This window comes from Clupea harengus, chromosome 11 (genome assembly GCF_900700415.2).
Source record: "Clupea harengus chromosome 11, Ch_v2.0.2, whole genome shotgun sequence".
Taxonomy (NCBI): domain Eukaryota; kingdom Metazoa; phylum Chordata; class Actinopteri; order Clupeiformes; family Clupeidae; genus Clupea; species Clupea harengus.
In genome coordinates this window covers 10592748-10618760 of record NC_045162.1, presented here as the reverse complement: position 1 = coordinate 10618760, position 26013 = coordinate 10592748, and the positions used below count along the sequence as shown (strand labels likewise).

Below are 26013 nucleotides of genomic sequence, written 5' to 3'. Positions count from 1 at the left end.
CGAAGTGACCTCTTACGCTTTTAATCATTAGATAAACTTCAAAGGCAGCAGGCTTGTTAACGCAGACATAACTCTCCCATTCACTGCCTCTCCGCCAGAGGAACCAGGGGAAAGGGGGCAGAGACGAGACCTGTGCTCACCAAAATGTAATAGGACCGAAGGACGAGGCGGAGGAGGAAGTAGAGAGAAAGAGAGAAAGAGAGAGAGAAAGAGAGAGAAGAGGAGGAGACTGGCCCCTCTGATCTTTCCTTCATGACGGTTTTACTGGAATCAGAGGCTGGGGCCAGAATGGCTCTTTATTTAATGAACTCCCAGAAAGCACTGGCTCCGGCTTTGATGTCCACTCTACCACACCGGGGAACACGCCTCCACGGCCTCTCTCTCTCTCTCGCTCTCTCTCTCCTCCGCTCACTCGCTCCTGGCCGGGAGGGAGGGCTGGCAGGCAGACATGTCGTCTCTCAGGATGAGGCAGAAAGATAGCTCCATTAACAATCATTCCCAAATGAAAACTAGGACAACTAAATTACACATTTACACATGTATGAGTGTGTGTGTGCGCACGTGGAACTGTGAGCCTGTAGAATACAGACTTGTCTCACTAATAGGGTGGAGCATGGGGAAGCCTAGTGCAGGTAAAAGACTGGTTCACTTTGAATTAAATCTGATGGCAGATGATTAGCAGTTTCCGGTAATTTGCAATACCCATGTTTTAAAATCAATATCATTCACCTAAAACAACATTCAAAACCATTTAAACACCAATATGTGAAGAAATACCAGGAGAACATGATTAGAAAATACAATTGTTTTAATTAAATGTTAATGCTACAGAAAAAAAAACAAAAAAAAGGTTTACAGCATTTTAATATCAGTAGCAAAAACAGGAAAAAGCAAGCCACACAAAAGAGAATTCAAATAAACCATTTGAAATATTGTTCTGTACAGAAGAATCAGTAAGTGAAAACAGTCATCAAAATCCAAACTATTCTGTTAAGATTCTGAGTGAATGAACTTGTCTGAGATGACAGTCTCTTTAGCTCATCGCTCTCAGGGAAAGATGACGGTCTCCTTAGCACATCGCTCTCAGGTAAATGAACATGGGAGTTAGCAGGGGGGAGACGAAGAAAGAGAAGACGAAAAGAAAGGAAGACAAAAAAAAAGGAAGAGACCAAACAAAGACACCCTTTACTCTTTGCCAAACTGCTTTGTTTGGCGATAACGATGGACTGCTGCTTTTGCAAACAAGCTGAGACACACACTTTTATGCTGAACCCACACACACATACACACACACACACACACACACACACACACACGCACACACACACACACACAAATGGCTCTGCTGAGAAGCCTGTTGATGGCAGCCTCAGTCAGACCCTGTCTCCTGGCCCCCCCATTCTTGCTGGCTGTGTGTTGACGGTCAGGTCCCGGGGGGAAAACACTCACTGATTCCTATTAGTAAATAATCAGTCTCAGCCCCCCCCTCATCCTCCTACTCTGGCGTCTGCTTCCCCGTCTCATTCTACCCTCCCCGCATCCCCGTTGACTAAACACAAACAAATGTGTTTGTCTCACCAGCAACTCAACTCCAGCAGTTAAAGTTCAGCAGTGGCGCACCGGAAAGGAACGGAAAAGTGTTCTTAGGAAGCAATTTAACAAGAGAAAAAAAAATGTCTTGTGGTTTCTAGGGTTAGTGTGACGGATTCTGTTTGTGTTTGCGACCTCTGCCCCCAAACTGTCACCTCTTCAATGGGGGGGGGGGGGGGGGGGGGGTTAAGAGCAGAACTGGTGCTGCTTCTCTGATAGAGATGAATCAGCCAATCAAAAAAGGACTTGGGAAGTGGAGGGTGGGGTGGGGGTGGCTAAACCAAGCAAAAAAAATGAGAATAAATGAAGGGGGGGGGGGGGAGGAGGAGGAAGAGGATGTGACCTCAGAGTTCACCTCTTGACAGTGTCTCTGGACAGCCCACTGACCTCTGAGGGAACCACTGCCCAAATATACAGGTGTCACAAGCACCACCCTCCCGTCCGGTGGTCCGACCAGGTCACCGGCCTGGTGTGGTGTGGTGTGGCCTGGGGCCTGGCTTGGCTCAAAATCAGCTCGGGCCAAAGGGAAACTGAACCGTCGTCTTCTTCCTCTTTTAGCGCAGGATCTTGGAAAGTGATCAAGCCTTGAGAGTCCTTAACGATGTGGGGAGGATTTAGAAGAATGCAACGAAAGCCAGACTACACACACACAACAAAAAAATAAACATAATTGCCCAGCCGTGGACAAACAGACGGCAGGTTTGCTCCTCGAGTGTCATCATTCCCGCACACCACCGGAAATAAAACTAAATTCCCAGAAAAGCTTGATGGACCCAAATACCCTAACATCCCCCCCCTCGACTACCGCCCCCCCCCCCCCTCCTCAATGACTCACATGCACATGCAGGGAAAGACATGTGCGGCATGTGGAGATGGTTGTGACATCACCAAGCTCTTCCCAAAATACAAAAATCCCCTCGGCTCGTGTGTGTGTGTGTGTGACATGAGAGGCGCCGCCACAGACGCGGACGAATTCCATTCCAGCTTTTCACACCTCTCTCATGGCATGACTGTGAGTGATGCCTCTAATCAACCCCCCCGTCAGGACTTTGGCAGCGAGCGTGGCAGTTTAGCGGCCGCATTTAACGACAAACAGGATTCCGACAGATAATTAACAGCGATCTGAGAGGGAAGATCTGAGGCGAACGGGGAGTAAATTACACACAAATTAGAGAGAGAGAAGAGAAGAGAGAAGAAGGAGTGAGAGAAAGACAGAGAGAGAGAGAGAGAGAGAGAGAGAGAGAGAGAGAGTGGAGTGGTAGATAAGTGAGATAACTTCTTTTTGCTGCGGGTAGGGGAAAAGAAAGGGAAAAAAAAAGTAACTCAGAGAAAGCTTTGTGTTGGATTCTGTGGGACTGTATCTGAGAGCGTGTGTGTGTGTGTATGTGTGTGTGTGTGTGTGTGTGTGTGTGTGTGTGTGTGTGTGTGTGTGTGTGTGTGTGTGTGTGTGTGTGTGTGTGTGTGTGTGTGTAGTGGGAATCAAGACACTAAGGCAACATCAATGGGGAATCCCACTAGTCTGAGGCTGTCTGTCTGTCTGTCTGTCTGTCCGTCTGTCTGGAGCGGGACTGGGAAGTGGAAAGTGAGAGAGTGAGAGAGGTTAGGCAGCACAGCAGAGCTGCCTTTCCATCAGGCAGCAACGTTTGGCTCTTCTGCTGGCTTGGAGACAGTTCATGTGCCCTCACCCTCCTCGAGCAGAGGATGCAGAAAAGGAGCAAAGACGACGTGATGCAGTGATGTGAGAAAACACACAGATAGAGAGAGAGAGAGAGAGAGATACACAGATATTGAGTTCTTCAAAGTGCCGCTGTGAGCTGGAGAGCGGGTGACCTTACGCTGAATCTTCACGCTCGCTGACGTCGCCCTCCCCCCACCCCCCCTTGGCTTTTCTCCAGAGAGAGCCCAAACACGGAGGCTCCGTGAAACAACTCCTGGTCGCCAGGAAACAAGGCAATGCTATCTCTCTCTTCGTCTCAGTCGCTGGGCGCCGGGATGATGCTGATGTGGAGGAAGTTGTCAGGGTGACTCAGGTGCTCGCTCAGCCACTGAATGGGCGTCTCCAGCATGGGCTCGATGCCGTGAATCACCACCTGATATCGCTTCGGCTCGTCTGGGAGCCAAGAAGAGCGAGAGAGGAGACAAAAACAGAGAGAAATCATCGTTATGGAGGAGTTGGGAGAGAAATGGAGAAGAACAAAGAGAAAGTTGGAAGAGAGGGAGACAGCCGTCAGCAGTCAGAGGTTAAAGTAAAGTAAGAGATACAAAAGGATACAGAGTGAGAGAGAGAGGGAGAGAAAAGATGCAAGACAGTATTGAGAGACAGAGTCGCACAGGAGGGAGAGAGTGAAAAAGAAAGAGGATGGGATGAGACACAGAAAAAAAAGAAAAGAAAAAGGAGCCTTAGTAGAAAGCTGACTGTAATTGAATTAGGCTAATCTGCCGTGAAGGCGACTGTTTGTGGGTAAATGTGTAATTGGCGCTGATGTGGGTGTCGGCAGGACCCCTCACCTCTGCCTGACCAGAGCCTGGTGGCTGTAGCCACACACACACACCCACACACATAACACACACACACACACACACACACACACACACACACTCCTATCAATCACACCCGGCAGCTCCCATCGCCGTAGCAGCACAGGGTTCAGAGGTCAAAGGGTCGAAGACAAGGACAAATGAACCTCCTTCTGCAGTGGGTGCAGAAGTGCGTGCAAAATACTCTTGTTAAATACTTCGTATGTCCTTTCCCAAGCCGGAGTCATTTAAAGCAAACGCAACATCTAGATGTCAATTTATGCATCAATCAATCAATCGTCTTTCCCTTTCTCCCTCTAGCAAAACGCTGCACAGATGTCTCAAAGAACACACCATCACACTCCAGCCAGCGACGCATGCAGGAACTGAGTCAGAGTTGGAGGATATAAATGAGGTGCTTGACTGAAGGTGGTGGACTCGGAAACTACTGGTGGGTGGAGGGTGGGGTGCCTGAGGCCTGGGACTGACCTGTGTAGGAGGGCCGGGGGGGGAGGGGTTGCGGACCGATGGTGGGGGTGATGGAGGGGTGGTTGGGTGGGTGCAGGGGCGAGCAGGAGGGTCATGACCTTACGGGGGCTTACTCCAGACATCTTTACCAGGATGGCCCACGGAACATCAGGAAGCACAAGTCAGAAATGCAGAGCGTGCAATCCTCCAAACCGGTCCTGAGCGCTCGCACCCAACTGTCCACCCACTCAGAGATCAAACCTGTGTGTACATCCGCACGTGGATATTAATCACTGCACAAGCCTGTCGCTCGGGGCTGTGCTGCAAAGACTCGCCCCAAAGAGACGCCGGGGGGGCGGGAGGGATGCAGTGACACTGAGGGGTGATGCCACGTTAGGTTCCCTGCTCTTAACCCTCCACCACCCGTGACCCCTCGTTCAACTCCCCCACTTCCCTTGATGCAGCAGCGCCTCGGTGTGGGCGGAGAACTGCTAGGGCGAGGGGTGGAGTCGCTCAGACCTTTATGACTAATCGCCAACGATCGTTTCAACCCATCCAGCGTAAACTTGTAGAGAGACACACGAGAGAAAGGGCCATATCTATGCTAAAAAAGAAAAAGAAAAATTCATCTCGTGATCGGATCCCGCAAACCATCAACACGTCATAACAGGATGACCGTTAAAACGCTGGGCGGCGCGTTCACATGTGAAGACGGGGAAAGAAAACAAGAAAGAAAACGAGAGGCAAGGTAGAACAGTCGAGGCGTGCAGGTTTCTGGTAACGCACGTGTTCAGTGTGTGTGTGTGTGTGTATATTTGCAGACAGCAAACTGGAGAGTTTGTGAATCCTGGGTGTTCTTTAACAGGAAAACATACAGTTGTGCATGTCTGTATGTGTGTGTGTGAGTGTGAGTATGTATGTGTCTGTATGTGTGCTTGAGTGTGAGTTTGAGTGTATGTATGTGTGCGTGAGTGTGAGTATGTATGTGTCTGTATGTGTGCTTGAGTGTGAGTTTGAGTGTATGTATGTGTGCGTGAGTGTGAGTGTATGTATGTGTGCGTGAGTGTGAGTGTATGTATGTGTGTGTGAGAGTGAGTGTATGTATGTGTGCGTGAGTGTGAGTGTATGTATGTGTCTGTATGTGTGTGTGAGTGTGAGTGTATGTATGTGTGTGTGAGTGTATATTTGTGTCTGTATGTGTGTGTGAGTGTGAGTGTATGTATGTGTCTGTATGTGTGCGTGCGTGAGTGTGAGTGTATGTATGTGTGTGTGAGTGTATATTTGTGTCTGTATGTGTGTGTGAGTGTATGTATGTGTCTGTATGTGTGCGTGAGTGTGAGTGTATGTATGTGTCTGTATGTGTGGGTGTAAGAGATAGTGAGAGAGAGAGAGAGAGAGAGAGAGCTAGAGACACCTCAAAACGAAAAAGTGGAGCCCAGTTGCTGTTTCTGAAGAACTTCGGCCAACGAGTCCTGACACGCATGGACATAAACACTCGCGCTCACGGCCTCAGTAATAATGCGAGTGCTCTTGAGGGGCGGGGTGAGGAGGCTCGTTCCTTGAACCCTCATCTCTCCTCCCCCATGGGACAGAGGTAGGGCGGAGGGTGGGTGCGTCTCTTCTCTCACTCTCACTATGACGGGCTTGGGGAATTCACCCTTGTGCACAAACACACAAACACACATACATACACACACACTCTGCAGAATCATATTCATCGTCACAATCTTACTGCACTTAGAACTAACACCCACAGGACCTGCCACACCATCAGTATACTGAATACATCAAGTTTGCCACACACACACACACACACTCACTCACTCTTTCACATGCACATTCCGAGAAACTGCGATTCTCCCATTACCACTCTAATGTCCGTCTGCCTGTGTGTGTGTGTGTGTGTGTGTGTTGGGGGTTGGTCAATGGTGCTACCTGCCACCCTGCACAGTCTCAACACACAGTACGTGACTGCAGCCGTGTGTGGTTCGTGACGTGGCCACAGGCCTGGGCTGTTTCTCCAGTGTCTCCTGTGTTCAAACCACCACCACCACCACCACCACCAATGGCTCTCATCTGGCCTCCATGCACCCCCCCCAAGCTCCCATACCACTCTGGCTTGAGCCAGGCTCCGCTCATCCGATCAGGACTGGGCAGGTGTTTACAGATGGGCTATAATCTGACCATTATCGGGGGTCAGGGGTAAAAGGGGTCCACACAAGAGTTACCGATGTATGAAGACCAACGCTGTGTTTTCTAAGCATACTTACAGATGGGGAGTAGTCATGCAAAGGATGTAGATCACTAGTAAAATTCTTAAAACTGCGGATGACTACACTACAATGCAGACACTGTTACAGTGACACAAACAGTAAGGAGATGTCAATGCGCTGGCACTAAATCATTAACAGAGACACACCTTGGACTCTTGCCACCGACATGCGGTGCTTTTTTTCCTCTGAATGATATGAGGACACTCTTCGGAACTGGTCCCGCTCCCCCGCAACTCCGATGTGAATCACCGAGCTGAGGAACACAACCAGAGAGGAGCTGCAGGGGCTGAGAGCAGGCTGCGTTTCTTGGCGGCGGATCCGCTGTGGTTCCACCTTATTTCTCTCGGCAACTACACGTAACGCAATGCCAACGTGAGACTCGGCTGCATCTCTGGTTGCCTTTCGGCGCACAGTCTGTGCGAGGGCTCGGCGGCGGCGCAGACACAGAGCGAGGGCTGTGGTTGAGCAGCGCTGCACTACTAAAGGAGGCCAAACACGAAGCCTTCCAGCTCAAGCGTGGCCAACCCATATTTATCCCAACCGCAAGACAATGTTTCTCCAACAGTCTGAGTCCAATTACACAGACCGAGAGGCCAAGAGCAGGGCTGCGATACCATAGCATGGAGGCCCGCCCGGGAGGGACTGAGTCTCTCCAAGTTCATCCACAATCGGAGACTCCATCGCTAGGATGGATGGATGGATGAATGGATAGATAGACAGATAGAAAGACAAATAGATAGACAGATAGATAGAAAACCGACAGACACACAGACAGATAGAAAACTGATAGATAGATAGAAAGACAAATAGATAGATAGACACAGATAGACAGAAAGAAAATCGATAGACAGATGGAAAGACAGACAGATACATAGACAGACAGATACATAGACAGACAGATACAAAGACAGACAGATACAAAGACAGACAGACATAAAGACAGACAGAAAAACAGAGACAGACTGACTACTTTATTGATCCCCAGGAGGAAACTGTAAGTCACAGGGAGTTGCAGTGCCACCCCATTTGAGGTGCAGCGTTGCTAAACGCTTCCACACTGAGCCTCAGACCCCCATCCCCGCAAGAGAGAGAGCTGCAGCCACCCCTCCCCCCACCCCCACACCACCCAAGCACTTTGGTGCAGGCTGTGGTGACTACACAGTTTCTATCTCACGGGTTTCTGATAGAACTCTACTTTTGATACCCAAGTACTGTGACGTGGGCGGCCCTGCCCAAGGCTTTTTTACCACTTGTTGCGTGGGCCGTGACCAGGCTTTCTTTTTTAAGGTGGGGATTTTTCTGTATTTGTCGTTTATTTGAAATAATACCACCGCAAAGGTTTTTCTTTCCTTCTCTCTCTCTCTTTCTTTCGCTCTCGCTCTCCGTCTTGATAAATATAAAACATCAGAACTGTCTCGGATCACCAGGGGAATTCACTCCGGCTTGGCCTCGGAGCAAGAGAATTTGAAAAAAAAAAAACATCTCGGAAAGAGTATGTTTGCTGTCCTCGTGGGTGAAGGGTTTGCTCCGGCCGTTTGTGATGACACATGGCAGGAGAAACACGCAACGGAGAGACCGGACTGAGCCCACTTGAACTCGGGGGCCGGAACGAGACTCCCGGTGGGAACGGAGAATAGAACATTCTGAGGCTTTTTCGAAAAAGCCTGGCAGTCTAATTGACATAAGATGTTGTTGATGCTATTACACGGCAGAGGGTGAGATGGTACAGAATTCTTGGTTACACATCTCATCTTGCAGCGGGAATCCCCCGTGTGAGACAGCACATCTTGCTATCATTTACAATGATTTTTTTTTCTCCCTTCTTCAACAACTTGAACGTCATAGTGGACAGCAGCCATTGAGGGGAAATACAGTGAACTTTCGAACTATGGCTGTAAATCAAACACACAAACACCCACTAAAACACCCACTAAAAAACACACACACACACACACACACACACACACACACACTTTATAAGGCACGTCATAACTGACATACAAGGTTACCAGTATCACCGCAACGTCTATAACTAACGAAAACTCCCTTCAGATTTTTTTTTTGTATTTTGTATTTTTTTTAAAGAGACCATGGAGATGGAGATGGAAAGGCAGAAAAGCACCCTTTCATCCGCTCAGTCACAACACTGTGATCAAGACTGCTGGCGTATGAATAGCCCAATAGCCTCACGCCGCCCGTGAACACCCTCGTGCTTTATAATCCAAACACACCCATACCCTTTCCCTCTATCAGCGCTCATCTCCTCAGTGAGGAAGGGAAGTAAACACAACAAAATAGTTTTGGAGACAATGGACCACTTTCACCTTTATCACGCAACTCGCGCGTGCCCCCACCCTTTGCAGATGGAGAGAGGGGTGCTATGGCTATGGGCCTTTCATGCCTTCTTTAAACGGTGAAGCCCCCCCCCCCCCCCTGTATGCTGGTGTCTCTGCTGAGGGTTCTCTGTCCCACTGTTTCCATTGTCTGCTTATCTGCTTCCTCTCTGAAGAGAAGGCAGACATTGCCCCTGTTTTGGCTGCGCCTCTCCTCCATTCCTCCCGTGTGTTCTCCCCCTCTTTCCTCTGTCTTTCACTCTCTCTCTCTCTCTCTCTCTCTCTCTCTCTCTCTCTCTCTCTCTCTCTCTCTCTCTCTCTCTCTCTCTCTCTCTCTCTCTCTCTCTCTCTCTCTCTCTCTCTCTCTCTCTCTCTCTCTCTCTCTCTCTCTCTCTCTCTCTCTCTCTCTCTCTCTCTCTCCCCGTCGGGTCCACTTCCCCTCTGTGCTTTTCACTCCATGAGGCTCTCATCTCACTGTTTTGCTCTTATCTTGGATGATTGTGAGAGCGAGTGCTCCTTTGGTTTTCCTCAAAACAGTGGAACTTGCCCGCTTTCGAAGAGATCTGAGATCTGAAGAGAGAGAGAGAGAGAGAGAGAGAGGTCTGTGTTCTTCATGTGGAGCCCGCCAAACGTTCTTTTCAAAGTCCACGAGACACCAAGCACGCCAGCAGTGCCCCTCCAACAAACCCCCGGGCTTTCTGTTAGGACTTTGTTTAACTTTCACAACTACAGCGTGTCTGTATGGGTGTGTGGGTGGGGGGCGTTTGGTGTGTTTGGTGTGGTTAGGAAAGGAGGTGACTGAGGTACCTACCGTCTTGTGGTATAGCAGACGGACACATCTCCTTCAGAAGGTCCCCCAGAGTGTGGGCTACGCCATCTGCTGAGACTGGCCGGAAGAGCCTCTGGATGAAAGGCCTGTCACTCATAGCCTTCAAGAGAAAAAAAAGAAAGAAAAAAAAAGAAAACATGGAGAATGTTGTCAGAATTTTATCAACTCAAATTGAAGTTCATTTCTCTCGGATACGGACATGCACACCTGACTCATCAGGAATCAAACCGTTGCGATGTCTCTTCAATTACGTGTCTGTGCTGAGTGCTGAGCTAAGGGGGAAAGTCCAGCGCAACCCCAGTCTGAGTAAATATGACTGCAGGGTGGAAACCTCGTCAGGATCGCAGTGTAGTGAGAAAGGGTTTAATATGGCCTTCTGTGATTTAGTGACGTGTGATTTAAAGCTCTTACAATGTGTAGGATGTTACAGAAAAAAAGCTGTAACATTAGGGTTGTATCATTTAAACACTATGCAACGTGTCACTTTTTAAGGTATGTTTTTATAAGTGACTACTTTAGGCATCATCTTCAAATTAGTTTAGTTAGCATATGGTCGTGTGAAGGACAAATAAAACACCATGTCTTTCCTATACGTGTGTGTGTTTTTCCCACTAGCCATCCAGGCAATGCACTGCATACGTAGTTCTGGGTCTGGCCCAGGGATCCTGTTCTGGGATGGATGACCTTGTAGAAATGTAAGAGAAGCCTTCACAACATCGCTAACTACAGTCAAGCCAGAAAGTCTGCACACCACTTTCACCTTCTCCACGTTTTATTACCTGACAATCTATTGTAGTATGAGTCTGAGTTCATTTTTGCCTCAAACATCTGCACACAATAGCCAATAATGACGAAGTGAAAACAGGTTTAGAAAATATGCAATTTTATTTTACTGACAAAAATAGGTTATTTAGGGGTTACATATTTGCATAATACTTGGTTGCTGCACCTTTGGCAGCGATTACAGCTTCAAGGCGTCTTGGGCAAGAAGCTACGAGCTTGGCACACTTGTTTCTGGACATTTTTGCCATTTCTTCTTGGCATATCCTTGCCTTGCAAGCTCCGTCAGGTTGGATGGGGAGCGTCGGTACACAGCCATCTTCAGCTCTTTCTACAGAAGTTCAACTGGGTTCAGGTCTGGGCTCTGTCTGGGCTACTCAAGGACATGCACAGACTTTCTCCGAAGCCCCTCCTTTGTTCTCTTGGCTGTGTGCTTCGGGTTGTTGTCATGTTGGAAGGTAAACCTTCGCACCAGTCTGAGGTCCAGAGCGCTCTGGAGCAGGTTTTCTTCAAGGATTTCGGTGTTCTTAGCTGCATTCATCTGTCCCTCTAACAGGACTAGTCGCTCCTTTCCCGCTGCTGAAAAACATCCCCACATCATGATGCTGCCACCGCCATGCTTCACTGTAGGGATGGTATTAGCCAAGTGATGAGCGGTGCCTGGTTTCCTCCAGACGTGACGCTTGGTATTCAGGCCAAAATGTTCAATTTTGGTTTCACCAGACCAGAAAATCTTATTTCTCATGGTTTGACCGTCCTCTAGGTGCCTTTTGGCCAACTCCAAGCAGGCTGTGATGTGCCTTTTACTAAGGAGGGGCTTCGGTCTGACGATTCCACCATAAAGGCGTGATTGGTGGAGTGCTGCCTGAATGGTTGATCTTCTGAAAGGTTCTTCCATCTCCACAAGGATATGCTGGAGCTCTGTCAGAGTGACCCACGGGTTCCTGCTCACCTCCCTGGCCAAGGCCGTCTTCCCCGATTGCTCAGTTTGGCCGGGCGGCAAGGTCTAGGAAGATTCTTGGTGGTTCCGAACTTCTTCCATTTACGAATGATGGTGGCCATTGTGCTCTTTGGGACCTGTAAAGCTGCAGAGATTTTTCCGTACCTTTCTCCAGATCTATACCTTGACATAATCCTGTTTCTGAGGTCTGCAGATAATTCCTTTGACCCTATGGCTTGGAGTTTGCTCTGACATGCACTGTCAACTGTGGGACCTTATATAGGCAGGTGTTCCTTAATCATGTCCAATCAATTGAATTTATGACAGGTGGACTCCAATTGTTGTAGAAACATCTCAAGCAGTATCAGTGGAAACAAAATGCACCTCAGCTCACTTTTGGGTGTCATATCAAAGGGTGTGCACATATTTTACATTTCGATTTTTAATAAATGATCACAAATGTCTAAAAACCTGTTTTCACTTTGTCATTATGGGCTATTTTGTGCAGAATTTTGAGACAAAAAATGAACTCAATCTATTGTAGAATATGTCTGTAACGTAATAAAACATGGAGACGGTGAAAGGGGTGTGCAGACTTTCCGGCTTGATTGAATATTGCCCAAAGACACCAGTTATCATGCTAGCAAGCTTTCCTCAATAGCAACTGGGCTGTTAGTGGTGTTTGCAAGGTCTCCACATGTTTTTTTAGGTAGCTAGCTCACTAGATTTACACCAAAAATCCATAATGTTGCTTTGTACTAATTCAAGCACATGCTGGCAGACATTGTAGGAATAAGCCAACACAGACGCCTTCTTTGAAAACAGCAACCAATCAAAACCATGAAATACTACTTCTGAAGATGAGGTAACAAATAGCAATGATGTAATCCAAACAAGGGCAATCTTAAAATTGACCTCCACATTCCAAAGAAAAAAAACAAAAGTCACCCATTCCATATGACCACACCAAAAGGCTGGCGATATGGTAACGTGAGGGGTGCAAAGCTAATGAGATCCATCACTCTGCCGTCCAGATCTCTTAATCTGAGTACACTAGAGAGGTGTTAGGGCTTGGGCCTGCTCCAGGCGTCTCTGTCACGGGTTTGCACGCAGGCCCTGGCGCTGCTGTCACTAAGCTGTCGGAGCTGACGAACGGGCCAACAGACAATAGGCGTCCCGGCGAGGAGCCGTGAAAAGGAAACCGCGGCCCGCTCGGCTTGGGTGTTGCTGCTGTGTAACTAACACCTGCCCGGGTCGCAGGCGAGAGAACGGTGAACAGCTCCGGCCGCCTCGGGCCGATCCGGTTTCCAGAAACTCTGACTCACTGGCAGGAAGCTGCACTCGGCCCCCCCGGGGATTTAATGCAGGGCTCCAGGGAGCAGGGAGAGAGTGTGAGAAGTAACAGCTATTTCGTTGCATTTTTAAAATGCACGGCCATTTATTATTGAGCACGGCATCAAACAAAAGGACCCATTAATACAGATGAGAGGCACAATGCAACCGGGGTGCAGACACTTTTCTTTTCAGCTCGCTACAGGACACCAGAGCTGGCAGTGAACCACATGGTGACGAGGGCTGGACCATCATCAGCCTTTCCCTGAACTCGAGACGGAGAGAGATGGATAGAGACAGACGGGGGTGGCGAGAGGGAGAGAAAGAGAGACTATTCACCAGAAGCGGTAACCAGCCCATAATTGGCGGCCAACTCATTCCATGTAATTTATGTCAATAAGCTAGTGAGTTAAGGGGGATAAGTGTCAATCAGAGTGAGTTTCCACTCATTGTGAGAGTGTGGTTCCACAAATATGATATCCAGTTTCAGCACTAGATCATAACACTAGTTCGGGTGGGTCTGCAACGTGTAAACGTGAAAATGCAACTGAACATTACTTTATCACTTAGGCAGAACTCCCTTGCGAAAGAAGAGAACAGAGGGTGAGAACTAAAGCCCATTGTCTTGAGGTTTATGTTTCGAAATTCCACGTAGGAATTGTACTTAGGAAGTATTCTGTAGTGCACATGAGTCAGTAAGACACAACCTGGGGCATATGCCAATAGGAGAGGAAAGAAACTGGAGGTTTTGAAACTTTGGCAATGCTCATTTACCTTCCAGATATGGATTGCTTAATTGCCAAAAGGCTTTTAAACATCCTCTTCAGTCAAGAATGCGCTAGACTTACTGCTAGCCTAACCCACAAACTGCACACCTGACATCCAGTAAAAAATTCCTTTGCTCGTTTTCTGTAGACTACCACTGCAATCCCATGAGGTGTCTCATCATTAATGGGCACATATGCATTTTGGTCCAGGCAGAAGTCTAGACACTACTGTCAACGAAGGGGGATTTCATATCATCATCACACGGAACCTGCATTATGGCCGCCATCAGTGTAATTTGCAGTAAAGAGAAGCAATCTCCTCTCCGAGTTGTTTCCATGGCTAACGTGTAGTCTGGCTGAATAGTGCCCTTTTCCAACAGCTGAATTCTAATGGACTGACTGGCCTTGGTAAGACACTGGCAGGGTCACTCCATCCAGAACTATCAGTTTTTGTAAAACAGCAATAAGAATTTCTGTTCCAAAACTAGCAAGCTAACTACCTAAAAGGCATGCAAAAACCCTGCAAACACCACCAACAGCCCAGTTGACACTGATAGAAGCTCGCAATGTCATGCTGTGAAAGCTTTTCTTCCATTTTTGCAGGGTATTCCAGGCCGGTACACAGAACTACAAAGGGCATATCCTGGATGGCTAGTGGGAAAGGCACAGGTGTTTATCTGTCCTTCACATGAACATATGCTATTAAAAATTAATTTGAGGATGGTACCAAAACTAGTTTCCAATAAAACCATCCCTCAAAAAGTGTCAAATTGTTGCATAGTGTTACTTTAAATTTGCACAGGTTAGCATTTGAAAGCTTGCAGCTGTATGCAAAAGTCTGGACACCACTGGGCACACGCTACTTTTTAAAGCAAAAGTAAATAAAGCCCATCCAGCAGGCACAAAAAAACATTGCCATGTTTATTTTATTAAATTGACAACAAGATTAAAAAACAAACAAACAAAAAACTCTAATTGTGGCATAGGCCCAAGTGTGCCCAAAACTGCATACAACTAGAAATATTGTACATATATTCAAAAAAGACACTTCCTGATACATCCTGTACAGACCAAACTGATTGATATCTCTCCACCCCCACACACTCTACCGTACACCTGGCCACCAGGTAACAGAATGAGTCTAAACATAGTGAAACAGTATGGGTTGCACCATTGCTTGTCGTTGGAAAAATTTCACAATCTTGTTTGGAAAATTCAAGTGAAAAATTCCTTAGTCAGGCAAAGAAGGATCTATGTCAATACCTGTTTGCTCATATGATATGGAGGGCCACAGGTAATGGAAATAGTAATAAATAATTTAAGGAATTTTTTTTTTTTTTTTTTTTAAATGGGCAATAAAAACAGGAATTAGAGAGAGAATCAGTAGAACAAGTTCAAATTAAAAAGGGTCCTGGACACCAACACATGTCATAATCATAATTAGGACAAATGTGAAAACCCATTGGTTGGTCATCAGGAAGCAATTTTATCACGTTTTTGGGTTTCACAAATTTCTGTTTTTCACAAGTGTATTTGTGTGTTTATTTGATCAATACTAGGGTGGCACTGACATATAAGATGAAATAAAATGTCTACACCCTTTGGTTGGCCAGTACGACAAGGCTTGACTTCTGAGGTCAACCCAAAAAAGTTTACATACATCTTATCACAAATTACCCGCAACTTTCACAACTCTATTTTTAATGTTCATTTGATCAATCCCAGGGTATTCTTGCTATTTAAGCTGAAATAGTAATATTTAAAGTGTTAAAAACATAATGCAATTAACACAGCTGATAACGGTTTTGTTATTGTTTGTTAGTGCATGTGTACTGGGAAAAAAATATCTGGAGGCATTCAACGTACACCTGACATGGAGCTTAGTTCAATTCACAAGCTTGCAAGTTTATTCAGCATTTCAAATTACAACTAACCCAAAGGGCCACACACAACATTTAACTACCGACAGGCTGACCTAGTCACTAGCCCCAAAGTATCTCCCTCCCCAGAAGCGGGGGTCTCTTCTTCTCAGCGTCATCTCAATCCCTGTTTCAAAAGTCCCTTCACATTTTAAGTGCTACACATCTAACAAATATGCCTTGGCACTTCAATATGACACGTCAATTTTAATGGAATGGTTTTATTCGAAAAGCCGCAGTTCACAGAAGAGAATCTGTGTTCAAAGTTAAAAAGATGCAATTAAACAATAGTATTTAAATTCAAATATACTTCCTTTGTGTTGATTCTACATTAATTCTGTGATTTTTGAATATCCATTCAAGTCTTTCACAGGCACAGACCACAAACCTGTTCCTGCATGTTCTCTGGAAGTGCATTTCCACTCCTACAGTTGACATAAAAGCCAACTTACAACATACCAATCAAATATCAAAATCAAATAGTAAACAAGTCAGTGCTATTAAATGTACACAATGCTATATGCATTTCCCTCCTCTATCCTGGTATGTATTTTTGCCTGACTTTCTGACAGCACCATTGTTGTGTAAATGTACAATTTGAGATAATGTGTCTACCTCTGGTAATTGACAGCAATGCAAATAAGTAAGACACACTCACTGAATTCTACCAGGAAATGTCCACACAAAAATGTTCATTCAGTGAGCTGTTCAAGTATGGCAGCTAAGTTTCCATGAAAAAAAAAAAAAAAAAAAAAACGATACAAATTGAACTTTTCATCTTGGCAGAGTCTATACAAAAACTATTTTTCATTTAGCTATTTGTGCAATTCCAACCTCTTGTATACAAAAAAAAAAAAAGAACTCAAGGACTCTCTCACGTAGGGTATAATTCACACATTGATATGTATGCCATTCTTCATGTGGGCTTATTATTGACTCTGCTAAAAACAAATATGATGTTAACAACTTAATATAATCGTATCAAAACTAATGCAGCAAATGACCGTGAAGTGAGAAAAGGAAGCAGAGAGCTAGCGACACCACAGTACAGACAGTCATATCTGACGACGCTGTGTGTGCGCAAGAGTCATCTCAGGAGGCATCTCCACTAGTCTGACAGTGACGACTGCTGGGGTACCAGGCTATCTACAGCTCACATGGCGCCCTCTGCTGGCACAAGCCTTCAACTGCCTACAACCCAAGCCCCGCTTCTCAGAGGAGTAGAGCAGTCAATAATGTAGAGTGTGTAACAGCTCAGTATGGGGTCTCAGTATGTGTAAGAGCTCAGTATGGGGTCTCAGTATGTGTAACAGCCCAGCATGGAGTCACAGTACGTGTAACAGCTCATAAGAGAGGACAGAATATGATAGGAAGGCCCAGAAGAACTTGCTTCAAATCTTATTGAGTGGAGAGGATTAATGCGGTACCTGGTATATCCTGAAGGGTATGTAGCGGAAACCGCCCTCCTCTGTTGGATATTCCATCAGCTTTCGATTCATGGCCCAGAACTGGTCAAATTTATCTGAAGGAAAGAAATAACATGAAAAGTAAATAACAAAAGAAAGGGGAAGTCATCTTCCTTTTTCTCAGTTCTCATTTCAAACAATTACCTCTAAGCAATAATTGTGACATTTTAATCTTGATTTAAAAGGGATCCTTAAACTGTGAGTAAAAACTGTCCACACCAAAGCCTCCACTTTTTGGTTGAACTCTTGACTATTTAAGTAGAGGATTATGAACGGGCAGCTGCACTGAGGTGAGAGTAAGGGGATCAGCGGGGCACGGCAACACAGTCATGTCTTTACAGCGCATTGCAGGAACCGCTTACGCCCGTGGGAGTGTTCAGGGTTCTCTCCCCAACCGACAGGGTTGACACATTAACACGTTCACAGGTGAGCTGACCTTAGTTCCGCAGTCAGCATATGTGACTTTCTCGCCTTACCACAACCCCCCCCATACCACAGGCGTAGATGGTGGTCAGAGCATGTGGAGAAGGCGCTTCCACACCCAGCACTCTGCACTCGGAGAGCCGCTAGCGGAGGCGAGGAGGGTGGGGCGGGGTTCTGAAAGTCTTGTTATTCTTAAAAACATTTTGCAAAGTCAAAAATTCAGTTATGAAAATAGCTGGGGGCTGTTGTGTGCCTTTGAGCTCTGTTATGAAATGGCTTTAGAAAATTCACTTAGGTTTGGGGGGGAGAGAGAGAGAGAGAGAAAGAAAAAGATAGAGAGAGGGAGTGACAGAGAGAGAGATAGAGAGAAAGAAAGAGCGAGAGAGATATTTCATGCATGAAAATGCTCTGAGATGGGTAAGTGGCGTACCATTCTGAAGGCCCATCCACAGCTGCTTGTGGTCTTTCTTTTGCATGTCGTTGATAACCTGGCCCTTGTGCTTGAGTGCATCAGCCTCCTTGATGCCGGACATGAAGTGGGCCTCGATCACAGAATTGGTTGGGCAGTGGAGCAGGTCCCGCTCAGGGAAAGTCTATGGAGTACAGAGCATAAATATATTTAAAAAATATGCCTGTCCAGAAGTATGCCTGTCCACACAAATCAACTAGGAACAATAAACGAGACACTACTGCTTTTCTTGTAATTGTAAATGTTGGAGTGTAAAGCTGTGAAGCTGGATTTACTAAGCTAATGGTTTCTGTACGCAAGGGAGTTGCTGCACTACTAATAAAAATCTATTCCCCCCATGTTATTCACCTCGCCCGATGAGTGCAACTCCTGGAATCCCAGTTAAAGCTTGCGCACTATGGATGCACATCATAATAGTGAAATAGAAAAAGCAAGCTAGACTATATTGATTCCATCACAATGCAGCTAGACACTGCAGCTAGACACTACTGGACAACTGCGCTAAGGCTTTTTCAGCCACTAGTTCTTTGTTACGAGTGCGTGCTGAAGACACAAATGAGAAATGTACCTTAAAGTGCACAGTGACGCTCCAGGGCAGGGCAGTGTTAGAAGCATGGAGATCAAACAACACTCCGATCGGGTAATGCCTTCAAAAGGAAAACAAAACATAAAAAAAAGTCATGATTGTAAAGGAATCTAATTTCTTTTAGAGTATTGTCTCTGTTTGCTCTGTAGAAATACAGGGAAATAGTTTTTAATGATGATTTTGTACTATTAAGGGAATCTGAGGGGAACCAAATACTACTGTTGAATAATTGGTCAAGTCTGTCTCATGCTATCTCCCACGGGTCTGTTTTAAGACTTAAGAAACCATAAATTCCACTCATGCTTTTGGAAAATCTTTGTTTCCCCTGCAACAAAACGGCATAGGTATTACATAACACGCTGACTAGGCCCATAGCCATAGCTGAGCCAACACTGGTCTGCCCCCTTGTGTCAATAAAAAATACTGCTTCTGAATATTTTGTCAAAATAAACTGACTGGGATTGTGCTTTGCTTTAAACCTAAGAACTTGATACCTGTCTCTTTGGAATAAACCGGTAGGTGTTCTGAGAGGCGATGCTTTCAGCCCAATAAACACAGATGTATTCCCTCGTTATAAAAGGCATCCAACATGTTTTGGACATGTCAATTGCCCCTCCAAAGCCTTTCTGTCATCTTTGTCTGACATGCCATTCTCAGAATCTGAATTGTCTAATGATAAATGGATGAGGTTAATGGTCTGGTGGGGAATAAGAGACTGGGGCTGTGCTGTTGTCTCAAAACTATTTTGAAAAGCCCACTGTAACTGATAACAAATTACTTTGTTGACATTCTATACCAGTTAATTTTGACCATAAAGACTTGAGTGCACAGTTTAAAACATCACTAAAATGTACCCAATCAGACAAGTTTATAGTTTAGACCAGCTATATATTGTGATTTTAGACAGTAGAATGATCGATATATTTGTTGTAATTTTGAACCATGTCAACCATGGCTGAATAAATAGGAAGGTGTAGGTACTCAAATGACAGTTACCTATGTTTTTTTTGTCAAAATAAATGGTATACTGACACAATATTCAATAGAGGTTACATTGCTATATCTCACTCTTTCCCCTTAATTCTCTTATTCAAAATGTCCTCATCAAATGTTGACAATGTCACTTTGGCACTGAGTACACACAATCAATTTCCAAATAAAGCAGGTGTAAGTGTCACCAACCATTTCAAAGGTAGTCCTTCGTATTCAAACCACATCTCCTCAACATCTTCTTGCTTCATGATTCTCAGAAAATGCTTCTTCACCTTGTCAGTGACAAGTGTTAAGTAGCTGACCCTGGGCAGGAGGAGCTGTGGATATGAAACCACAGATCATCATATACACATGATGTCCTTTTACAAATTATGTTAGTGAATAAATAATTGAATAAGGGCCTGCACACAGACCTAGGTTTTCTGTTGAATTAGCCTGGCAGGTATGGTACAGTAGAGTGCTACTTTGAGGTTTTAGGGCTAGGACTACAAGATGACAGAACACATCCTATCTGGCAACTGCAGGATATTTTTATTTTCAGTGCTAATGAGTTCATTTGGAGTTGACTACATGAAATAACTTTATTCAGAATCTAAATGTAGTAAACACATTTCACTGCCAAAGCTGAAACAATGACATACAGTAAAGTGGAAATATCACCAAGGCCTGAAACAAATCCAGATCAACTCAAGAACAATGTTCTAGGGATTAATTATCACTAAATCATAAAAAAGTTGTGCAGATACCCACATAAAAGGGCTCAGCCTCTCTCTCAGTGACCTCATCCTGGTATAGGGTGAAACACGTTGGAATCCTCCCGAACCAGACATCTCGTAATACATCCTTGTCATCTGCCATTCTCACGTTTCTCCGGGCAACACATAAATGGGGTGTTCTATTTACAAACTACTAACGTCAGACACCTGAAAAGTAACATAACAAGGCAAATCATTGATAACTCCATCTGACGGACACTGACTGTCATGTTGTTTGCAAAGGTTTTCCTGGATTCAATGAATGCTAACAAGCTTGGCCACTCTCCTAATTAATTACGATGTCTGTCTGTCTTACAGCAAAATACGTAAAAGTGAACACTCTATGGCCACAGAATTAGCTTGAAATTGTTACACGAAAGCCAACATTGGGTTTACCGTCAGGGTTAAACAAAATAGCTAGCTATTCTAGCTGACAACGTTGCTTTGTTAACGTTAAATGCTGTGCTGCCATTCAGCTATCGCCAACAGCTCAGCTGTGCTCCAGTCTGAATAGTTCAAATATCTATTGATAAACGAATAGGCCGTCATCAGCTGACATGTGAACTTCATGTCAATTGATGACATAGCTAGCATAGCAAGCTAACGTGGGTATAGCTAGCTGCAGTTAGCAAAGCTATTTGGGCAACTAGCTAAGTAACTAGCATAACATGTTTAATGGATACAATAGACTGACGAAGATTTGTATCATCTATTCCAAAACACATTTACTTCAAACATGTTGGGAAATGTCAAATGCCTACAAAAACACATCTTACTTTCCACAGCGTTCTCCTGTTGTACTCCGAGCACAGTCCTGTGTGCACTACAGGGCACCAGAACCGGATATACGTCATTATTTTTATGACACACCTCAACATCAGTTCAGCAGCATTTAATTTCCAAAACCATGGCATGATATTTAACTTTTAACTTTCATGCCAGATAGACAAATGTTAACTTGTTCACACAGAGAAAAGAAACAACGAATAGTTCAGAATAGCCCTCAGAAATGCTGAAAACTTCTGAAAATGTACACACAGCAGTAAGCAGTTTAATAGGCCCTGCAAAACTATTATAATGTAACCAATTCTCAGAATAATTCGTTATTTTATTCCCAGACGGGTTAAACTATCTGTGTTCAGTCTGTTTACATGCATTTGCTTTGTAAGAGCCTTTTAATTAATGCATTTCGGTAATGATGGGATGTAATGCACACATTGCAAAGTTCTGATGTTTGAAATTGGACGCAAGTACACTTCCGGCCCAAGTCTTCGGGCGCCATATTTGATCAACTGCCCCATATTTGTATTCTTTTTTTTCCTTCCCAGAAAGTTGAGAGAACTACGAATAGAAACAAACATAAAGTCAAGACAAGTTACTGTTATTTAACGTCTTGTGTTTTCATGTGACATCCGAGGACATACTTAAGACACAAGGATATCTAAAGATATTCTGAAACGGTAAATCTAACAAGCTACTGTTGATTCTCTAGCTTTTCGTGAAACGTTAGCAAGCAGACAGCTAACTTGGTGTAACGTTACCAGTCTTATTGTTGTTCAATGCAAAGTGTTAAATTAGTTTAAAAGCGCAAATTAAATTGAATTTTACTTATTTAAACACCTGACAGGTGGCTCGTGGTTACCAATATTTATAGTAACTTGCCAGCTAGTGTTACAATTTCGTATGGAAGTCGGCGAACCTATCCAAACATCTAGCGCCAGAATTGGCTAACGTGCACAAGTTGAAACACTGTGTTTAGCTAGCAGCGCTGCTTCTCTGCAAGCTAACAACAAGTAAGCTAGCTGGCCTACTTTATCAGTAATGTACTGCAAAGAAATCGAATTCACGAAGGGTTAGAACAATTAGTCTCTTTCGCTCCACAGCCATTTCGTGTTGTCGTCTGCTCAACTTGCCTGGTATTACCTTGTTTGAATGTGAGAATCAACTTCCCCCGGAACATCCACTGTAAACTACGTTAATCGACTTCCTATCTGACATTGCTAGTGAGCTACTCTGTATTCGTTGTTTCATTGCACTTTTTCTTGGACCCAGGAACAATATTTAACTTGACCTAATTACCACCATGCTTGGTGCATATTAGTTCCACGACTTCGTAAAAAAAGTTTGGCATGAAAATGGCCAGAATGAACACAAAGCATTTTGTGCAAAGGTTTAAAAGCACAACTAAATGTAGTGATTTTACTCCATATTGAAAGTTGAAATTAACTTCACCTCATGTGTTATTTTTCTTGATGCAATATCAGATGTCTCTTGTGGATTTGGGGAAGAGATTACTTGAGGCGGCACGAAAGGGGCAAGATGATGATGTCAGGACTCTCATGGCCAATGGAGCTCCTTTTACCACAGACTGGGTGAGTGTGCTTTGGATACAGGTAGATGTGTGTGCGATACCTCAGATACAAGGAACTCCAGAAGCACTAACACACTCGGAGGGTTGACTGAAAAGTTACTGTGAGAGGTCTCTGAATAAACAAATATAGTTAAACTCTACTTTGGAGTTCCTTGTATCTGAGGTAAGTTATTGCACACACATCTACACTGCACCATCTCTGACAGACTAAAGTTTATACTTTAACTACCCCAAACTAAAACCATTGTTAACTTAAAATACATTCAGGTTTGTGCACATACGCATTGTTATGCAATTGTATACATTGTGTGTGTGCACATTCATTTTTATGGTAAAGTTGCAGAATGATTTTTTCTTTGAGTCTCACCTTGATGTGTTTTCAGCTTGGGACGTCGCCTCTTCATCTGGCCGCACAGTATGGACACTTCTCTACTGCAGAGGTACTCCTCCGTGCAGGCGTCAGCCGGGACGCCCGCACCAAGGTGGACAGGACCCCTCTCCACATGGCCGCTGCAGAGGGGCACACCAGCATCGTGGAACTACTCGTCAAGGTAAAAGCACAGCATTGGATCCCGCTGTGTACTTCAGGTCCAGTCTCAAATCAAAACAAATAATGACTGCAGACTGGTCTTACTATATGCAGCCTTTGAAGCAGCACAGTCATTTTTAAAATGATATAATACCAGCTCGTAGGCATGCAGCTGCAATATCCTTTAATATAAAACCAATGCAAAATCTATATTTTCTTGTTTGTTTGTTTGTTTGTTTGTTTGTTTGTTTGTTTTATTTGTTTAAGACTGTCCCTCGAAAAGAGCTTCCATCAGCAAGGGACCTCTGGTGGGCATTAGCACAACCAATGTATTTTTTCATCCTGATTCATTCTGCTCAGAGAACACTTGGCTGTAGTGCACACAAGGAACTGTCTCCAAGCCATAGAGCCAATATTTGTGTTCTACCAGCTAGCATGAAGAGTGGCTGACAGGGTTTCCAACTGCTTGTCTTGTGCAGAGCGGAGCGGATGTCAACGCTAAAGACATGCTGAAGATGACTGCGCTGCACTGGGCCACTGAGCACGGCCACAGAGCCGTGGCGGAGCTGCTGGTGAAGTACAGCGCCGACACGCACTCCATGAGCAAGTTTGACAAGACGCCCTTCCACATCGCCGTGGACAAGGGCAACACTGAGCTCATGCTACTCTTGCAGGTACAGAGAAATAAACGATTTTGTCTGTCTTGCATTTGTCCCCCGGGAAATACAGTTATTCTCCCAATATCATAGGTATGTATTATGTAACTGGTATATTTGTTCTATAAGTTGTTGTGTGTTTTGTTGTTGTTGTTGTTGGTGGGGTGTGACAGGACGGCATGCAGAACCAGGTGAACATGAACCCTCTCAGCAGCTCCACCACCTCCATCCCCAGTCCTCAGTTCGTCATCTCCTCCTCCGGGGAGGTCATGAACCTGTCTGATCTTGTCCTCACAGCTGCCAAGTCTAACTTGGGTAGGACCATCTCCAGCGCCAGTGTGGTGCCAAGCATGTCATGATGCTCTCGTTTAGGCATCACCGTGTCTGGCATCTGTCATTTGCTTAAGAGCTCAACTAGTTCCTCACCCCTTTATGTCTTTGTGTCAGTAGGTGCTACTGAAGAAGTGATTGCTGCAAACTCGGTGGATTCTGCCCTCCAGCAGGTTATGGGCGAAGGAGGGCAGAGGGTCATCACCATAGTGACAGACCAACAGGGCAACCTGCAGCCAGCTTCTTTGGGGCAGAAGTTCTATGTCACCATGCAGGGGCAACAAAGTGAGTTTTAGACAATGTAGTTGGATTACAGTTGACCAGGAAGTTGGTTAATTAAGTATATTTCTGTCAATCTGTCTGCAGTGGTGGCTGTTCCAGCCGGACAGATCACAGAGGAAGTTGTGGTGGAGGAGTCCAAGCCTCCCACTCCTCGCAAGAGGAAACTGGAACAAGTGACCACCCACGCGGAGCCCAAACAGAAGGTCTGTCAGCCACAGTCACTTCAGTGCTTGAGAGGAAGTAGGAAAAGTTTCAATATGTTTTGTTTTTCTCCCAAGGTTTGTTTTGGTCTGAAGTTCTAAAGTGTTAATCCCTAAACATAGCAAGATCATTACATAACAATCACTTGGACACTTTGATTATGTCAAATGTATATTATGTTATTATGTTATGCAGTTCAAAACAAATACTTCTATACGATCCTTTTTTTCACTTGTGACATACTGCTGATGTATTCTGAGAGTTGAGAACTGAGAAATGATATCAGCTCTTTGTGTTGAGAGTCATTGTGAAAGTCTGGTTGTGGGTTGTGGCGAAATCCTATGGAACCTATAAAAACCTATGCCACATGCTTGTTGTTGCAGTTCCGGCAACTGTATAATTATGGTAACATGATTATTTTAACTGTTACCAAGTTTGCTTACATTAGTTAATGTTGTTGCTTTCTTTATAACTTTATAGTTTATAACTTTTTAACTTTTGTTGTTTGGAATTCCAGCAGGACAAGGCTGAGAAGGGTAGCCGGGAGCAGCTGCAGAGGCAGCTGAAGGAGGCCAACCAACGGGCGCAGGAGTACCGGACGCAGCTCCTGCAGAAGGAGCAGGAGACCGAGCACTACCGCCTACAGCTGGAGGCCATGACCAACGGGCAGACTAACGGCACCAACGCCACCGCAGACGGCCAGGAGGAGGAGGAGGTGGTGCTGCAGGAGGAGGAGGAGGAGGTGGAGGAGGAGGTAGAGGTGGAGCAGGAGGCTGAGGAGGAGGTGGTGATGCTTTCCGAGGGCACCATCATCATCAAGCCCGGCGAGCTGGACACAGACGTGGTAGAGTGTGAGCAGGTGACGCTGGTCGATGCGGCGGAGAGCGCGGCTGTGCTGCAGACACCGGTGTCGACGTAACACACACACACACACACACACACACACACACACACACACACACACACACACACACTTTCCCCCTAGCCCTGAAGCCCAAAGGCCCCCCCCCCCACACACACACACACACACACACACACACTCAGGAACTACACACACTAGACACCCCTTTATGGCACCTGTAGTGTTTCTTGTTTTTAATTTATTTATATTAATCACAGAGATGACTGAAGATAACACTATCTCAGTTTTTTTTTTTTTTTAACTTTGTTTTGAAACGATGGGAAACAATGGACCCAGAGGGCT

General features: G+C 45.2%; 2 protein-coding genes across 6 annotated transcripts; one reads left to right on the top strand and one right to left on the bottom strand.

Annotated features, from left to right (window-relative positions):
- Window positions 1-790: 790 nt before the first annotated feature.
- Window positions 791-22442, bottom strand: atg5 (ATG5 autophagy related 5 homolog (S. cerevisiae)). 3 transcript variants are annotated; one of them, XM_031575711.2, is made up of 8 exons: window positions 22364-22442; window positions 20436-20608; window positions 19875-20002; window positions 18675-18753; window positions 18068-18230; window positions 17176-17270; window positions 9993-10110; window positions 791-3700 (listed from the first exon to the last, which is right to left on the bottom strand). In XM_031575711.2, the coding sequence occupies exons 2-8, from the start codon at window positions 20541-20543 to the stop codon at window positions 3564-3566; spliced, it is 828 nt and encodes a 275-aa protein (XP_031431571.1). In that variant the 5' UTR covers window positions 20544-20608; window positions 22364-22442; the 3' UTR covers window positions 791-3563. The 3 variants fall into 3 exon arrangements, with proteins under 3 accessions (XP_031431571.1, XP_012684647.1, XP_031431572.1); XM_012829193.3 differs by lacking the exon at window positions 22364-22442 and adding an exon at window positions 21217-21522; XM_031575712.2 differs by lacking the exons at window positions 791-3700; window positions 22364-22442 and adding exons at window positions 9572-9751; window positions 21217-21736.
- Window positions 21722-25789, top strand: gabpb2b (GA binding protein transcription factor subunit beta 2b). Of its 3 annotated transcripts, XM_012829189.2 has the most exons (8): window positions 21722-21900; window positions 22705-22812; window positions 23195-23362; window positions 23820-24014; window positions 24170-24311; window positions 24444-24611; window positions 24693-24811; window positions 25327-25789. In XM_012829189.2, exons 2-8 carry the CDS (start codon window positions 22705-22707, stop codon window positions 25726-25728), a joined length of 1302 nt encoding a protein of 433 aa, XP_012684643.1. In that variant the 5' UTR covers window positions 21722-21900; the 3' UTR covers window positions 25729-25789. The 3 variants fall into 3 exon arrangements, with proteins under 3 accessions (XP_012684643.1, XP_031431570.1, XP_031431569.1); XM_031575710.2 differs by lacking the exon at window positions 21722-21900 and having other exon boundaries at window positions 22391-22812; window positions 24447-24611; XM_031575709.2 differs by lacking the exon at window positions 21722-21900 and having other exon boundaries at window positions 22391-22812.
- The last annotated feature ends 224 nt before the right edge of the window (window positions 25790-26013 follow it).

Excerpts from the sequence above, each read along its gene's own strand:
- atg5 (XM_031575711.2), bottom strand. The coding sequence starts at position 20,543 with ATGGCAGATGACAAGGATGTATTACGAGATGTCTGGTTCGGGAGGATT. Across the intron at positions 18,754-19,874 it reads GAAGGACTACCTTTGAAATG|GCATTACCCGATCGGAGTGT; the intron begins GTTGGTGACACT and ends TTCCTTTTGAAG. Across the intron at positions 17,271-18,067 it reads GTGGATGGGCCTTCAGAATG|ATAAATTTGACCAGTTCTGG; the intron begins GTACGCCACTTA and ends TCTTTCCTTCAG.
- gabpb2b (XM_031575709.2), top strand. The coding sequence starts at position 22,693 with ATGCAATATCAGATGTCTCTTGTGGATTTGGGGAAGAGATTACTTGAG. Across the intron at positions 23,363-23,819 it reads TCGTGGAACTACTCGTCAAG|AGCGGAGCGGATGTCAACGC; the intron begins GTAAAAGCACAG and ends TGTCTTGTGCAG. Across the intron at positions 24,612-24,692 it reads CACCATGCAGGGGCAACAAA|TGGTGGCTGTTCCAGCCGGA; the intron begins GTGAGTTTTAGA and ends ATCTGTCTGCAG.